We start from the raw sequence: 17,801 nt of genomic DNA on the forward strand, positions 1-17,801 counted from the left end.
GGATATGGATTTTTCTTACCATATTTACGTTTGGCCGAATACAAATACCAGATAATATGGATATCTGCTATCCATTTTCCACCCCTAATAAAAACCAAAACTTGGATTGCGGCGGAGGCTTATGTTATGAGAGGATTACACAAAGAGATGTTCGCCTTTTTCCATATTGTTGGTGAAAGAAAATATCTTCCATGAACAAGTGCGGCGAGAGCCTCTTCTAGAGAGCAAACTCAAGATTGGAGAAGAAGTGGAGAGGAAGGAATACCGATGTGTTCATCACCAAAAGATTAGTCGGCCACGGGTCTGTATTTATAGTGCCATATCGGGTGTAAGTATACAAGTATGTCTCTTACAGAGATAGTGACACATGTTATCACTATATCACAGAGACCTAAACCGGTTGAATCACACAACATAGGTCTAAGTAGAATACTTTTACTCCAACCCAAAGATATTATCTACCATGACAAATACAGTGGTGTAAACAGGCCCAAAGAGTGGGGATCCTGACGAGGTGCTATCGAGGTGCAGAGGGTTTGGATCCTAACGCCTTTGGCGGAGGACATGAACCTTGTCGTTCCTGGCAGTAGAGTGTGCAGCCAATTGTGGGGGCATGAGATGAGTTCTTTGACGGAGGCGAGGTAGTCTCGAAGCCTAGTGGCGGTGGATGGAGACGGTGCTAACTATTAAGGCCGAGGGAGGCAATTTGCGACCCACTCAGCCCTGGTTGCCGCTAGGTTCTAGCATGATATGAACATTTTTCTATTCGATGCCAGTACAAACTCCTTTCCAAATTTGTTCTGGATTTCCAACTCAAAGCAATTCATTTGGAGCCAGGCGATAATTGTGGCCCAGGGAGGAAGTTCACGACCCCCTCGGCCCTTAACCGTGGCGAGGCTCTGGAGGCAGGGCCATCCGGAGCTTGACAACTGTTGCAGGAGGTAACACTAATTTCTAGACTGAGGGAGGCAGTTCACGACTCCCTTGGACCTTATCCGTGGTGAGGCTTTGGAGGCAGTTGCCGGAGTCAATGCCGACCACGGTGAGGCTTCGGAGGCAAGGCCATCCGGAGCCTGGCGGCAATTGTCGGAGGTGACGCAGATGGCTAGGCTGAGGGAGGCAGTTTGTGACCCCCTCGGCCCTTAACCGCGGTGAGGCTCCAGAGGTAGGGCCATCCAGAGCCCGATGACGGTTGCGAGAGGTGGCGCTGTTGGCTAGGCCGAGGGAGGCAATTTGCAACCCCCTTGGCCCTTAACCGTGGTGAGTCTTCGGGGGCAGGACCATTCGGAGCCTAGCAGCAGTTGGTGAAGGTGAAGCTGATAGCTAGGCCGAGGGAGGTAGTTTGCGACACCGTCGGCCCTTAACTGTGGCGAGGCTCTAGAGGTAGGGCCATCCAGAGCCCCGACGACTGTTGCTGCAGATGACGCCGATGGCTAGGCTGAGGGAGGTAGTTCGTGACCCCTTCGACCCTTAACCGTGGCGAGCCTCCGGAGGCAGGGCCATTCAGAGCCTGACGACGGTTGTCGACGGTGATACCGATGGCTAGGCCAAGGAATGCAGTTCATGACCCCCTCAATCCTTAATCGTGGTGAGGCTCCAGAGGTAGGGCCATCCTAAGCGTGATGGCGGTTGCCGGAGGTGACACTGATCGTAGAGAGGCTTCAAGGAAGGGCCATCTAGAGCTCGATAGAGGTTACTGGAGGTGACGCCGATGGCTAGGCCGAAGGAGGCAGTTTATGACCCCCTCGACCCTTAACCGCAGTGAGGCTCTGAAGGCAGGGTCATTCGGAGCCCAACGGCGGTTGCCGGAGGTGACACCGATGGCTAGGCCGAGGGAGGTAGTTTGTGACCCTCTCAGTCCTTAACCATGGAGAGGATCAGTGATAAGGGCACAACTCCCTCGGATACAACACAAGGTAAATTCGTCCCTTATTGTTTATATTTTCTTCGTAAAGAATAGAATATTACTAAGTTTTTGTATTACTTTTAGGAATATAGGAGAAGCACCACAAGATTACTCGGACGTCACTCCTTGAAGACCAAGTCTACTCAGGCTCAAGGCTGAGCTCTAGTCGTGGTCATGGTTGAAGTCGTGGTCGTGGTCGAAGTCGAGTTCTAGGACAACACGTCAGTAAAACGGGCATAACTCTCTCATACGAAATCCGTTTTAAGCAAACTTGGACATTATGGAAAGCTTACAATTAGCCCTTTCCAATGGATATGAGCTTGACCAAATACTACTCATAGTTTAGTCAGAGTCAAAGGAATAATGTGCTACATCACCGTTTTGAACCCTGCAAGGTTTTGTAATCGTGTTGGAGTCGGAGTCCAGGTTGTGCATGCCTCTCTCCACGGTTGCACAACCCTAGTTCGACCTCCTCACGCCCCCTATATATACATAGTAGCCATCGTAGTTCAAGCTTAGGTTTAGCTTAGATTATTCAGTTTAATACAGTTTCGCCGTTTATCGGTTTGTTGAACCCCAAATTCGAGTGCTTCATTGGTAATTAGCAATATTTAGATTGCATCTACCTATTCTTGCTTGTGTTCTCGATTCGCTTGCAGGAAAAGCCTTCTTGACGAGGTCAACCGCATCTTGACATGGTTGATACCCACAGAGTAGTGGTGTAGTGGTTGCGAGGGTTCTTGATCTATTCTGATCGGAGCTTTTGGATCATCAACTTCAAAACTCCACTAATCGACTTATCATATTACCTTCGGAAGATCGGGCAAATACGCATCAATCAGGAGACAGAGTCATCTTTAGCCCGGCGGTGGTTGCCAGAGGTGACGTTGACTGCGGCGAGGCTCCAAAGGCAGGGCCATCCGGAGCCTGGCGATGGTTGCCAGAGGTGACGCTGATGGCTAGAACGAGGGAGGCAGTTTGCAACCCCCTCGGCCCTTAACAGTGGTGATGCTCCAGAGGCAGGGCCATCCGGAGCCCGATGACAGTTGCCAGAGGTGACGCCAATGGCTAGGGTGAGGGAGGCAGTCCTTGACCCCCTCAGCCCTTAACCGTGGTGAGGCTCCGAAGGTAGGGCCATCTGAAGCATGACGGCGGTTACCTGATGTGACGTCGATGGCTAGGCCGAGGGGGGCAGTACGTGACCCCCTTGGCACTTTTTGGCGGTGGTCAAACAGTGGGCGCGTCTCGCACCTTTCGTGCAGTGTGCATTGCATGGAACGTTATTCCCTCGACCCCCTTGCGTCTTATGGTTGTGAGCGAGTGGAGAGCGCATTCTATCAATGCCATTGTCATGTATGCCACACATGTATATATGTGTGCATGCATGTATGTATGTGTGTATGAAATGAAGTAATTTTTTGATTAATCAATAAGCTGATTTGGACCTCGACGGTGCTGAGGCTATGCCCATTCCTCAGAGGAATTGTACCTCATTGAGGCTATGCCCATTCCTCGGAGGGTTTGGACCTCGACGGTAGTAGGCAATGCTCGTTCCTCAGAGGGTTTGGACCTCGACGGTATTGAGGCTATACCGGTTCCTCGTAGGGTTTAGACTTTGATGGTATTGAGGTTATGCCCGTTCTTCAGAGGGTTTGGATCTCGACGGTATTGAGGCTATGCCCGTTTCTCGGAGGGTTTGGACCTCGACGGTACTAAGGCTATGCCCGTTTCTCGGAGAATTTGGACCTCGACTGTACTAAGGCTACGCCCGTTCCTCATTTTGGTGTTGTGCACTTATAGGACACTACTTAGGCAAGAATATGACTTTAAGTTTTATTATCTGTTGTTGAACATAGATATAGCTTTAAGTTTTACTATTTACTATTGTTACCAAATAGTTGTCCATTGTAGAGGCTCTCAAGAGCTAGGCTAACTACTTTCAGAGTACGCTGCCCCTTCTGTCTTAAAAATTTAACCAGCTAGGCAAGTTTTTGCTAGGTGATCAAGAGCGTACCTTTGCCAAAATAAGGCCTCCCCAGAAAGGTCAGAGGCATAGAAGCTCTTGTAGCTCCTAGGCAGGAAAAGAGTTGGTCTCTTCGGCATGTGTCGTCCACCGAAGGGTCTTGGTCTCGCGGACTTTCTAGACACCTAGGGCCCTCCTGCCGGAGCCCTCGTCCTTTGTCATAACCAACTCACCTAGTATCAAACCCGATGTGGGAGGCACTACGGAGGCCCCAACTGCTCTAGCGTCAGGCGGGGCCCCCTACGCCGAGGGCCTACTAGACTCTGTTATGGCTAGGGTTGTTGGTGCGACTCAATCCTCATCGCTGGGGTATTGCACCGTCGGTGGTGGAGTAGGAGGAGGTAGAGCAGACCGAGGGGCTCGGTAAGGTCCAGAGACCTACCCGATGGCCCGTTCCGATTTTACGACCCCTGGACCACCTATTGATGACTCCTTCCCCTGCCAGGTGTCATGCCTGCCTCTTGGGAGTACTCCGTCCAGAAGTCTATAAGGTTTTGGCAATTCTCGATATTATGGCCACGCCTTGCTCTGTGCAGGATGCACCAGTACCCTTCCTGTGGTACCAGAGCCTGTGGTCGGTGTCGAGGGCGTTGGTGGGATCTGTGCGTACCAGAGTTTGTGATCTCTCTGGAGCACCTTTCCATCAAGGGAGGTAGAGGACGTTGCCTGACAACCAAATTCTCACAAGAGATGCCACGAGGGTGGGCCCAGACATGAGTGCCCTTGGGCTCGAGTGCTTAGAACCACTGAAGGGCGGCCTGCACGGCCTTGGCCTCAACCGTAACCCCTTGAGGTCCTGTGAGGTCCTCACTACACCATTGTTGGAAGGCCTCCGCACTTGCTGGGGCATCTGCACCAGCCTGGGCCAGGGCCACCGTCGGGTCAGCTGTGGCCAGAGGGTCACCATTCTGTCTGGTGGCGGAACTGGTGGATGTACATACCTTGTATGGTTTTGGTGGTCGTGTGGACCCTCGCACAGGTGTGGCTAGGGAGTCGGCTGCCTGTGCGGCGGTCTTGGTGGTCTTCTTTTTTGGTGACATCCTACCTGTCTTTGTACTTCTATTTTTGAGTCCCCACGGATGACACGTTGTTTGTGAAAGAAAATATCTTCCACGAACAAGTGGCGAGAGCCTCTACTAGAGAGAAGACTCAAGTTTGGAGAAGAGGTGGAGATGAAGGAATACCGATGTGTTCATCATCAAAAGATTGGTCCCTAGGCTTGATAGTCACGGGTCTATATTTATAGTGGTATATTGGGTGTAAATACACAAGTATACCCTTTACAGAGATAGTGACACAGGTTATCACTATATCACAGAGACCTAAACCGGTTGAAAATCACATAGCATAGGTCTAAGTAGAATACTTTTACCCCTACCTAAATATATTATCTACTTCTCCTATTTCGAGATACGGTGTTCTCCTTTTGCAGATATTGGATCCGGAGGCCAGCTACTTCTCCTATTTCGAGAGACGGTGCCTAAGGGGTCCACGGTCTTCGAGAACTTTTAACTTCTTCAGAGAGTCTCCTTAATGATGTATGTGGGCTGGGATATTTGCCCCAACACATATGGAGGTCTGAATTGTGGTCATGATTCTGGATGAGATAGTTTTGCAATAATCGCAAATGGGCACCTGCTAGAAACAGATAGTTTTTCTTGATTGGGACAACCATGATAGGCAAAGAATAGCTTATCTTCTTTGATGTTTTTACTTGTTGGCCTTTTTCCACATGGAGGTCTGAATTCTAGCATGATTCTGTATGAGGTAATTTTTGCGATAATCGCAAAAGGGCACCGGCTAGAAACAGATAATTTGTTGATTGGGATAACCAATTGCGGCGAAGAATATCTTATCTTCTCAAATCGACAGTAGCTTCTTCTGTTCTTACATCAATTATCAGCTAAATAATATGGTTATGAGATGGCTTGGTGAAGTCAGTAGTGGCTTAATTTGTGTCATTCGCTTGCTTGAAACCAGCATTTCAGTTTTTCCCAAATCCCAATATGCTCCGACAAAAGTTCAGTTCGGACCTACCACTTGCATACCGGGTTCTTGAACACCCTCGAGTTTGAATACCGGATCAAATAGCCCCACTCCAACGCATGATATTACGAAACTTATAAAGTAACTGCTAGAAAGCAGGAAAAACATCAACATAAATTCAAACAAACAGGTAGTGATTAATTTCCAACTTTCATGTCCAAACAAATAGCGCCTCCAGTTCTCCCCTCTTTACAGATCGAAATTAATATATACGAGGGGAGAACAAGGCAAGGAAATAAAATGTATGGATCAACCAACATGGTCAAATAATCCAAATCGAACCCAAATTAATAAGGTACGTATACCATAAACGGAAATAAATCAAATGCTGGCAGTAGCAGCCAGCAGGCTTCTGGTCTCTTCCTCCTCCTTTTTACTGGAGGTAGTAGGCGAAGAATGAGAGCACGGAGGCGCTGAGCACCGCGCCCATTGCCGGGAAGGCGGCCGCAGAGGAGCTGGTGGGGGCGGGGGCCGGGCCCTCGGCGGCGAGGGCCACGGTGGCCGAGGCGGCGACAAGGACGGCGCAGGCGACCTTCTTCATCTCCATGGTTCCTCCTTGAGAATTGTCAAACGGATCGGAGACGAGGAAGAAGGGCTTATTAGCAAGCTGGATCGATGATGATCACTTGCTATTATTTGTGGCGCCCTTGTTGCTTGCCTGGGGAAGAAGGGGAGGGGTGTACGGTCTACTTATAGCTTAGATTAGCGGGCTCAATGGCTAATATGGGTGGGATGGGAGAGACGAAAGTTAGGTGGTGGTCGCCATGTGGAGGGGTCTACTTGCGTGCATGTGAGTGGGCGGGAAGTTTGTTGAGCAGGAGCTGGTGGAACGAGTCTCTTGGCCGGGTTTGAATGGGTCTCCTTGCGTGTAAAATTAGCAGGCTTAGTTTGGCAAATTCTAAATTAATTGGCATGCAGACAGGCCACGATGGCTGTCACAATGAAGGTTTCGAAAGCCAGCTATGATCAGCGCGGGTATCAACCACTGGCTTGAAATCAAATTTCTTTACTCATTTCTTCCGAATGGTGGAAGAGACATTAGTTCACGGAACTTAGAGCGGGTTTTTTTTAAGAATTTATGTTCACGCGCCGTACTGGCTACTACTCTGAATCTCTGATCACGGAAAAGGTGTTGTCTCAAACATTGACATTGTCTCTGAAACAAAACTGTGATCACCCATTTCCATTCTAATATCTGTTAAACACAGAAAATTATAATGTCATGAAGGATGAAACTGCTACTTGAGGCAAAATACATTCATATAATATCCAGATGTTCGATCTCTATATTCCAAAATATATCAGGGACTAAAGTTTTAGAAGTTTGGTTGCATATAACATCACTTTCCTCTCCTGCAACCAGAGAGAGTAGTTTGGGAACAACCTCAAATATTGCGTTTATAGAATCAAAATATTAGGACCTATTGGAATTTTAGGTTCTTTTGAAATATGTTTCGTAATTAATTACAGTTAAACAATGATAAGAGACATATGGTCATTTGGACCCTGCAGTTGATTTTGTGTGAGTTTTAGGCCAGTTCATGCAGGCCTGCGCAAATTCAAGATCTTTCATCTTTGCCTCTTTGGTAATAGATGAATTTGACATGACTAGCTATTTGAAAGCTTCTCACATGGTAGTGTTCCATATTCTGTTACAAAATATATAATTAAATAGTTGATATATTGGAAACATATCATGCTAGTTAGAGAAAAAAAAAAAGAACAAACTCCGAAAGATTCTTAGACCCTGGTTGGAACAAAATGAATCCCAAAGGAGAACCTGGGTTGCACTCTTCGTGTAAAATTCATATGTTCTAAGTCCTCCATTTAAATGTGTGCCGTGATGCAAACCACTCACCTCACTTGAAAATTTAGGTCCACTTCTTACATTGGCTTCTTCTTTTCATATAATGAATTATTTTAGGTAATGATAATTTAACTGTTAAACTATTGAAGTCTTGTGTACTAAGCTGGGAAAAGGAGGATCTCAACAGTTGTTGATCTCATTTGTTTCTGCAGGCCTGCAAAGCGCAAGCACATACACGGTTCACAGTCATTGGATCCATAACGAAGAAATAAGCTTAAGCAACGACATTATGACAATGATGTCAAACGGCCATATGGCATTTTTATTTTCTCTAATAGTTTGCCTCAACGTTAACTACTTGATGAAATTAAAGAGTTTTCAATTTGATTTATCAACTATGATGGCTCACCAGATAGTTAGTGGAGGTGGTTATACTCGCTGCCCACGAGAGATCAAAACTCAAGTTTGCTTCTTGTATGTCTCAATAAGGTGGAATTTTCTTTTAGTGGTAGGTAATATAACCATCAACAGCGAGATGTTTGTGATGACTTCGTCAATCTTTAAGCTCCGTATTTCCGGTCTTCAACAGACATTATGTGAGTATGAACGTGTGGTGGTGCGAGTGTATCTACAAGTTGTACTGATGTTTCTAAAAAAAACTACAATACCTTCACCGAAGGTTCACATTACTGGCCTTTGGAAAAGAAAAAGAAACCAATTTTTTTATACCAATATAGATTAATAAGTGTAGGCATAGGAAAATGAATGGTCGCAAATTAATCAAGTTCGACTGCATCAGTGGCGGTTTTTGAACCGACATTGATTACTCGGTATTGATAGTCCATGACTTTCAGTACTGGATTAAGAACTGGCACTGATAATGAGTACAGTACCGGTTCATTTTATGAACCGGCACTAATACTCAGACTATCAGTATTGGTTTGTCCCACAAACCAGCACTGATACAGAGACTAGCAGTGCCGCTTTTTATCATGAGCCGACACTAATGCCCTTCCCCCTAATCTAGCTGTTCCTTGCTATTGTTTAGGAACAAAGGGGCAAAAAGCCTTTGTTGCTAAAAAATATTCATACATTCAACATTAATGCCCATTCAAATATTAAAAGAGGTACACACAAATAAAAAAATATTGCAATTGATAATATGAAATAATTCCAACTAAGAAAGGTCTACCGATCAATTGTAATGCCCATTCCAATATTAATAGTCTAAATGTGCAAGTAAACACATACTCATGATTACACTATAAGTCTTATTGTCAATCTATGTCACTAATGAATAAAAAAGAAAAAAAAGTAGTACAACATGTGCCTCTGCCTCTAGAAGGTGATGCTGAACCTCTTGCTCTTGAGGGTGTTGCCGATTGAAGAGAAATATGAGCTTTAATAATCGGAATTCCAATATCAAGGTGCATCAATCTACACAGGCTATGGAAAAACCAAGCATTCTTTTGGAAACCCCTCTCCGGCATACAACCCTTCATCTTCCCTCAACTGTAAGCATAATAAAAAGAATATTACTTTGACCTCACATGACGGAAAAGTTAAAAAGCCAAAACATCATGATTCCTTTCTTAATACATAGTTATTTTACAAACTATAAAGGTCAAAGACTGAAAAGATCATAAGGTTCATAGGCAACAACCATCAAACTCATAAGCAAGATTCAATAAGGAGAATAGAAACTGACGTATAGCCATCAAACAGCAAGTTCAAATTTGGTAAACAAAAGTCTCAAGCCTCATGCCAAGTGCAATTCAAAAATATAGATAACTTTTATCTGCTTAATTAGTATGTGCAAGCAATATGAAAGCCGATGGAGGTGCTTAGTTTCTCCTATTACATCTACAAGTTGATCTTGTCACAAAAGCTACAGAAGAGGAGTTAAGATTACAAAGAAAAAACTATATCCGCAGAACCCTATTTGGGACATCCTATGAATATGGCAGCCAGCATAGGCCTCAAGTATTACATGACTTAAATTGACATTGTAGAGTGTAGACAAACAACTAGCTATATTGAATATATTCATTATTAATTGAAAATTGATAACTATGTGGTTATACCATAGTTGAAAAACACAATGATTAGATTTTTTTTTCTTGAGACAAACTTGATTGATATTTAAATCATACCTTTCATAGAACAAAAGGTCTCTTCAGCTCAAGCTCTAATGTGTGGAACTGGCCAAGCTCTCAGCACTTTCCTAGAAATTAGCAGAGGAACAATAATCGCTTTTAAGGAAACTCACAATCTCCATAATATACATGAAGGCCGTAAAAGTGTTTTAAACACGTGCATACGCAAGAGAGAGCGGTGGATGGAGACTTTAACTACTATTCCCAAGGAGGCATTATGATCAAACATGAAATGCTTAGAACTAATTTGGCATAGTAGATGCTTTTCACAGCAATGGTTTGTAATCCTATGCCCATGTTACATAATTATGATTGTGTAATAATCAATGGGAAGCTGGAGCAAGGCATCCTTTGAATGAAAGGTGAATTGGTGAATACATATCAGTCACATCCCAATGCCCAAATCTTAGTCAAGGAGCTAAGAATTTTCCATCTATCTTCATTTGGTTCTCATGTAACAAATATGCTAACAATGCCTTCCAACTATAGCTATCTCCCCTAATTTTACTTCTAGTTGATTTTTGCATCAGCCGGAACACTTATTAAGAGGAGAGCCTTATATACAAACGCCATACAAATTCAACCATTGTAGAAGCTCGAATCAAAAGGGACTCACCGAACGGTGACAGCTTGGAGATTGTCACCAACAACAATGAGGTTGTAGGCGTGCCACAAGTCATCCTCCTCCTCCGACAGCCATGACGCACCACAACTAGTCAACCACAAGCCAATTGACAACCAACCCATAGAATCCCAACGATGAGGGTTAGCCCTAGCCTAAAAACAAGGTGAACCCAACAAGCAACTGGACAAATTGAATAGATAGCACATGTAGAGAGGAGGGGAGGAAGAGCGGAAGGTAAGGGACCTTGATGGAGCTGGGGCCATTGCGGACGAGGTCGCGGTGGAAGAGCTTCATCGCTGCGGCCGCATGAATGAGGTCTCATGCACGATTTTGCGTCGACGGTGGTGGGCGAGTGGGGAGATGGAGATGGGGAGGGGGAGGGGATGTTGGCCCACGACAGACACAGGCGTTGAGCTCAGACCCCGCCTGCTTGAGCTAGCCACTGATCTTGACTAGCGATGAGACAACCATTGCCGAGAGGTCAACACCCCCACTGCCGTCATGCACCCCGCCATAGATCCTTTCGGCCGCTGCGGGATCGACCTTGAGGCCAAGCCTCTGCAACATCGAGTGTGGAGCGTGATTGAGATCAAGAGAGAGATGAGAGAAAGCCGAGGGCTCCATTGGCTAAGCTCGTGCTAGTATGTGGACTCAAAACTTATTCATTTTACTTCCGTAAAATTTTGAGTCTAGCTCAAAGGTTATTAGTGCCGGTCCATATTTAAACTGGCACTGAAGTATCAGTACCGACTGGTAACTAGAATCAGCACTGATACTAAGTTACGAACTGGCACTAATCACTAATCGAGCACAGTAGATTATGAATCGGTATTGATACTTTATCAGTGCTAGTTCTATTCTAGCCAGCACTAGTAACCCAGCTCAGATGGCCCTTTTTATTATAGTGAACTCTCAATCTGTGGTAACAGCTCCATTATGGAGCAGTAACTAGCTAGAAAATACACCCAATGCATTGCATACAGATTATTGTACTATATGTCAATCAACGAAAGCGAAGCATTTTGATCGGAAACAGGATAATTAAGAAATTCTGTAAATTTGCTTCGATATTTGAAAACTCATAATAAATTTAGCTCTCCTGCATGCTTTCGGTTAAAAAGGAAAAGATTTAGGGAAGTGCTATATAATTTAGATGCCTGAAATTAAGACCTTTTCGGTCGATGTCATGGATCATTCGTGCACCTCCCATATCCAGTGGCTCTCCCATCACCAAATCTACCTCTACCACCCTTGGCCACGTTAACGATTTCATTTTCATCACCTCTGTTGCCGGCTCCACTCACTGGCAGCCTTCCACCACCGACCTGTGATGGGCCGTCCTATCACCACTACATGAAAAAAGACCTTCAGTGACAAGTGATAACCATCATTAGTGATGGATCTCACATACGTTACATCGAACGCATTACTGATGAGTCATCATTAGTGATGGATTATGACCCATCATAGTGACAGATCGTAACCGTGACCTTATCACAAATAAAGGTCATTAGTGACGGATCGAACAGTGATCCGTCACTAATGACTGGACATAAGTGATGGGTCACAGCTTATGACTGATAAATATTTTTTTGCATTTTTTGAACATGAAAGAAGTCAAAAAAAATATTTTTTTATCCAGCCATCCCAACGCAGGGCCCATCGCATATGCCCCACAAGCCACACCTATTTTTCAAAAGGTTTTTCAGTCTACGTTTTGTGGGCCTCGAACCCGCAATCTCCTCTCATGCACGTAGCTCCCTTACCATCTCACCTATCTCATAGTTGTCATAGAAACCAAATATTTTATTGTTTTAACTTTCTTTGCCGAAGGTCATAGGTGACAGGTTATAACCGTGGCCCGTCACTAATTACTAATTTTGCCAAATTTTACCGAGGGTTATAATTTATATATAAATTTTTTTATCCAAATTTGTACAAATATTTTATGAATTTCTGAATATCTCATCCGAATAATGTAATTTGATAGCTGACCTGCAACGCCTTTGGTAAAACAGGCATAACTTTTCCATACAGACTCCGATTTTGACATTTTTTGACTCAAGGATATCTACAGAAAAAGTTACATCTATTTTGGCACAACTTTGTTTGGTTCAGCAATTTTTTCGAAGCCAAATTCGGCTTGGAGATTGAGTTCTCACCCTATGAAGTTTCTACACTGTTTTGGAACATGTGTTTGTGTCTATAGCTACCACCTCTTACATCAAATATGAGTAGAAATGTACAATAGTTCATATTCTATTGCTGTTGAGATGAGAAAAAATAAGAGAAAACATATAGCATCATGTTATATATATATTTACTATATAGATATTCTACGCATAATTACTACTTGTATACACTTTGCTTTATAGTTTTCAGTAAATATTTTTCCCTAAAATTGAACACCATGTAACATCAAAAACAGAACACATAAACAATAATACTATCATGTAACCGAAAGTGAGCCAAGTATTTATGAATAGCATAATTAATGACGGATCACACTTTGACATGTCACTAATAACTGACCTAAGATGATACGTTACTGATGAGTCGTCATTAGTGACAGGTCACAACTATGACCCGTTACTGTTATCGTCAGTTGACAGGTCACAACTATGACCCGTCACTGACGATAACAGTGACGGGTCATATTATAATCAATCACTAATTTCATGTTTTCTTTATTTATTTTTCATGTAATATACATTATCATCCAACTCGCTACCTCCGTCTAGCCGGCCTGCACCCCAGGGCATCCCTCTAACCTGGGGGACATCACCCGACCTCCTTGAACCCTAAAGCCGACAACCGAAGCTGAAGACGTGTAGGCGAGCCGTCGATTGTGAAATCCGGGAATTTCAGTCGACCGAAGAATAGGAGGTGTGAAAGATTTAAACTAAACCAATTAACCCTGATCACAAAGGCTCGTCCAGCAGGTGGCAGCCATTTGCCACCATGAGAACAAACGAACCCAACCTACCTGTGTTCTGGGTCAGAACTCAGAAAGCGGCCCGTGGCAGGCTGCTCGACTGTCGTTCCAGGCTAGCTCTATATTCTGCGGGTCCATTAACGCATGTGCAGGTGCTGGACATATATTGTCGCTTTCCCCGGACCACGAAACACGCTCGTACGTTCGGTTGCATTGTTAAACACTTATATTAACCGACCGATCAGTACTATATGCGATTAATCATCCATGACAGCTAGTAGTGTGGGAACAACAGGTAGCTAGATATTCCTGTCGATGACAGGACGGCAGCTAAGGGGGCAGACAACCAAGATACTACCGGGCACTCCATCTCCAACAAAACTACTTTTCCAGTCACAACAAATGCCAATGTTTTAATAAGATTTCAGTCAACCTTTTCAAACTTTAACTATCAATATACGTAGATCTGTTTTAAGAAAAGTTTCATATATAACCTTTTTCTGTTCCATTTAATTGCTGCATGGTGACCGCATTGGCAAAATGAATCTATCGTAAGGGCACCATGATGCATCTCTCCATCTTTTCCCCTTCCTCTCGTCACCTCGAGATGGCAGAGGTGTAGCGTGGAGGAGCTGATGACATTATACTATATAAAAAAATGATAAGGGTGACGGGTTATAAAGAACATGGGTGATAGTTTCTACACCCGTCACCTTCAACGTGTCAGTCATCAGTGACGGATAAGAATCTATCACTAATAAGATCATCGGTGACAGATCATAACTGTGACCCGTCATCTATAACCGTCTCCCATGTGTTAGGGTGATAAATATAAGTGATGAATAACTAGGTTACCAGTCACTTATATATTCCTCCCCAGCACATGGATGACAGACATAAATGATGGGTAACCTCGTCATTTATATGTAGGTTATTATACTGGATTGACCTGCTTCCTGACTATATCCTAGAGCATAGCCATGATTTGGCAGCCGTCTTCTCCCTGCAAACAATATCAACGCATCTAAATCCATATCGACAAACACTAGCTCGAATAGTATTGATCACAGAATCGCAAAGATTATAAAGTTTCAATTAATCCATTATAGAATCATAAATATTACAAAGTTTCGATCAACTCATATTACATAAGACCTCATAACCTAGGGGTTATATAGTGGAACTCGTCGTGTAGGCTGATGACTTCAGACACCAAGAACTCGGTGATCCATCGTCGAATCTTCGGGAGTGCACCGTCGTCAAAAAAAGAGTATCAAATTTCTGCATAATTTGACATGTAACTAATGTCATATTATCATAGAATTAAACTAATTACTAAAATTAGTTATGAATAATCTCGTATTGAACTTATATCAGAGGATTTGATATTCTTCATGTAGAGCGTGAGGAGCATGTTCTATGTAACATAGAATCCATAGACGTTACCCGGTGGTTGATGGTGACATTGCTGGAAAAAAAAATTAGTGTTAGATCAAAAGGAAAAAAACATCAACATAAAGAGTGATGTGCGTTTGCCCAATCTTCCAAAAGGTAATATGATAAGTCGATTGGTGGAGCATCGACATTGATGATCTAAAGTCTCTGACCAGAACAGATCGAGAACCCTCGCAACCACTACACCATTACTCTGTGGTTAGCAACCATGCTAAGACGCAGTTGACCTCACCAAGAAGGCTTTTCCTGCAAGCGAATCGAGAACACAAGCAAAAACAGGTAGATACAATCTGAATATTGCTAATTACCAATGAAGCACTTGAGTTTGGGGTTCAACAAACCGATAAATGGTGAAACTGTATTAACCAGAATAATCTAAGCTAAAGTCAAGTCTAAACTACGACAGCTACTGTGTATATATAGGAGGCGTGAGGAGGTTGACCCAACCTGGACTCTGACTCCGACACGATTACAAAATCTGGCAGGGTTCGAAACGGTGATGCAGCACTTTATTCCTTTGACTCTGACTAAACTATAAGGAATATCTGGTCAAGCTCATATCCATTGGAAATGGCTCATCGTAAGCTTTCCAGAATGTCCAATATTGCCTAAAACGGACTTCGTATGAGAGAGTTATGCCCATTTTACTGATGTGCTGTCCTGGAACTCGACTTCGACCACGACCATGACTAGAGCTCAGCCTTGAGTTTGAGTAGACTTGGCCTTCGAGGAGTGACGTTTGAGTAAGGTTGTGATGCTTCTCCCACGTTCCTATGCAATAAAACATCACAAGAATTTAGTTGTAATCCATCCAAGGAAACACGAACAGCAAGGAACGAGTTCACCTGGTGGTCTAATTGTCGTGCACATGATCTTGTAATTGGACATTGTATGATTTGAGGATTATTGGTGGTATTGATCATATCCGAAGGAGCCATAGGCTCATCATCCTCCCCCTCTTGAATTAGAGTCTTCCTCAACTCAAGCTCATCTTGTTTTCTCAAATATGGCTTCAAATCTGAAATGTTAAACGTGGGACTAACCCCAAAATCTACAGGTAGGTCCAATTTGTATGCATTGTCATTGATTTTCTCAATTATCTTAAATGGTCCATCAGGTCTAGACATTAACTTTGATTTTCTTAGTTTTGAAAACCTATCCTTCCTCAAATGCAACCAAACTAAATCACCCGGTTTAAATTTTATTTTCTTCCTACCTTTACTTCTAGTAATCTTATACTTTTCAGTCATGCTCTCTATATTCTTTTTAGTTGTGTCATGCAACTTAAGAATAAACTCAGCATATTTCTTAGCATCTAAATTAAGTCTTTTACAAGTAGGCAAATGTAATAAATCAATAGGAGCACGGGGATTAAATCCATACACTATTTGGAACGGACTTACCTTAGTGGTGGAGTGTACTGACCTATTGTAAGCAAATTCAATATGTGGTACACTCTTCCCACATTCTCAAATTCTTCTTTAGAACTACCCACAACATAGTCAATAATGTGCGGTTGATGTCCTATGTTTGACCATCAGTTTAGGGATGACACGTAGTAGAAAATAGCAGCTTTGTCCCCAATTTATTCCAAAGTAATCTCCAAAAGTGGCTCAAAAACTTTTTTTCATGATTCGAGGCGATAGTATTAGGCACTCCATGTAGTCGAACGATTTCCCTGAAAAACAAATCAGTTATGTTTGTAACATCATCGCTCTTGTGACAAGGTATAAAATATGCCATTTTAGAGAATCGATCCACAACTACAAATATGCTATCCCCTCACTCATTATCTTAGGCAATTCTAAAACAAAATTCATGGAAATATCCTCCCAAGGTACATTAGGAATAGGAAGAGACATGTAAAGATCATGTGGATTTAAGTGAGACTTAGCTTTATTGCAAGTGGTGCAACGTGACACGTAGCGCTCGACGTCATGTCTCATATTTGGCCAAAAGAAATGAGCGGCCAGCACATCTTTAGTCTTCTTTGCTCCAAAATGTGCCATCAATCCTCCATGCGCCTACTGCAACAACAAAAGATGAATGAAGCTAGCTAGAATTCATATCTTGTTAGCACGATAGAGCAATCCGTCATTCAGCACATATTTATTCCATACTTTCCCTTCTGTACAATGTTCAAGTACTTCTTTAAAGTCTAAATTAGCAGCATATAATTCCTTAATGGTCTCTAAACCAAAAATCTTATGATCAAGTTGAGATAACATGGTATAACGCCTAGAAAGCATATCAACAATCACATTGTCTTTTTCTTTCTTATGTTTTATAACATATGGAAATGACTCAATAAATTCTATCCATTTAGCATGTCGTTTATTCAGTTTAGCTTGACTTCTAATATGTTTTCAGTGATTCATGATTAAAATATATAACAAATTCTTTAGGCCATAGATAATGTTGCCAATTTTCAAGAACATGAACTAAAGCATACAATTCTTTATCATAAGTAGAATAATTCAGGCTTGGCCCACTTAATTTCTCGTTGAAATAAGTAATAGGTTTACCTTCTTGAATTAGCACACCTCCAATTCCAATCCCACTAGTATCACATTCTAGTTCAAAGGTCTTACACAAATCAGGGAGTTGGAGCAATGGAGCATGGGTAAGTTTCACTTTCAACAACTTGAATGCCTTTTCTTGTGTAGGTCCCATTTGAAAATTACTCCTTTCTTTGTCAACTCATTTAATAGAGTAGCAATGGTGCTGAAATCCCGCACTAATCGTCGATAGAAACCCGCAAGACCATGAAAGCTTCTTACTTGAGTAACAGTCTTAGGGGTCGGCCAGCTTTTTATGACTTCAATTTTTTGCTTCATCCACCTCTATT

The 17,801-nt window shown here is 43.0% G+C and overlaps 1 protein-coding gene across 1 annotated transcript; it reads right to left on the reverse strand.

Moving 5' to 3' along the window:
* Positions 1-6,088: 6,088 nt before the first annotated feature.
* Positions 6,089-6,656, reverse strand: LOC133883196 (arabinogalactan protein 23). The gene has a single exon (XM_062322429.1). It carries the CDS (start codon positions 6,520-6,522, stop codon positions 6,349-6,351), a length of 174 nt encoding a protein of 57 aa, XP_062178413.1. The 5' UTR covers positions 6,523-6,656; the 3' UTR covers positions 6,089-6,348.
* Between the last annotated feature and the right edge of the window lie 11,145 nt (positions 6,657-17,801).

This window comes from Phragmites australis, chromosome 10 (genome assembly GCF_958298935.1).
Source record: "Phragmites australis chromosome 10, lpPhrAust1.1, whole genome shotgun sequence".
NCBI classification, from domain to species: Eukaryota; Viridiplantae; Streptophyta; class Magnoliopsida; order Poales; family Poaceae; genus Phragmites; species Phragmites australis.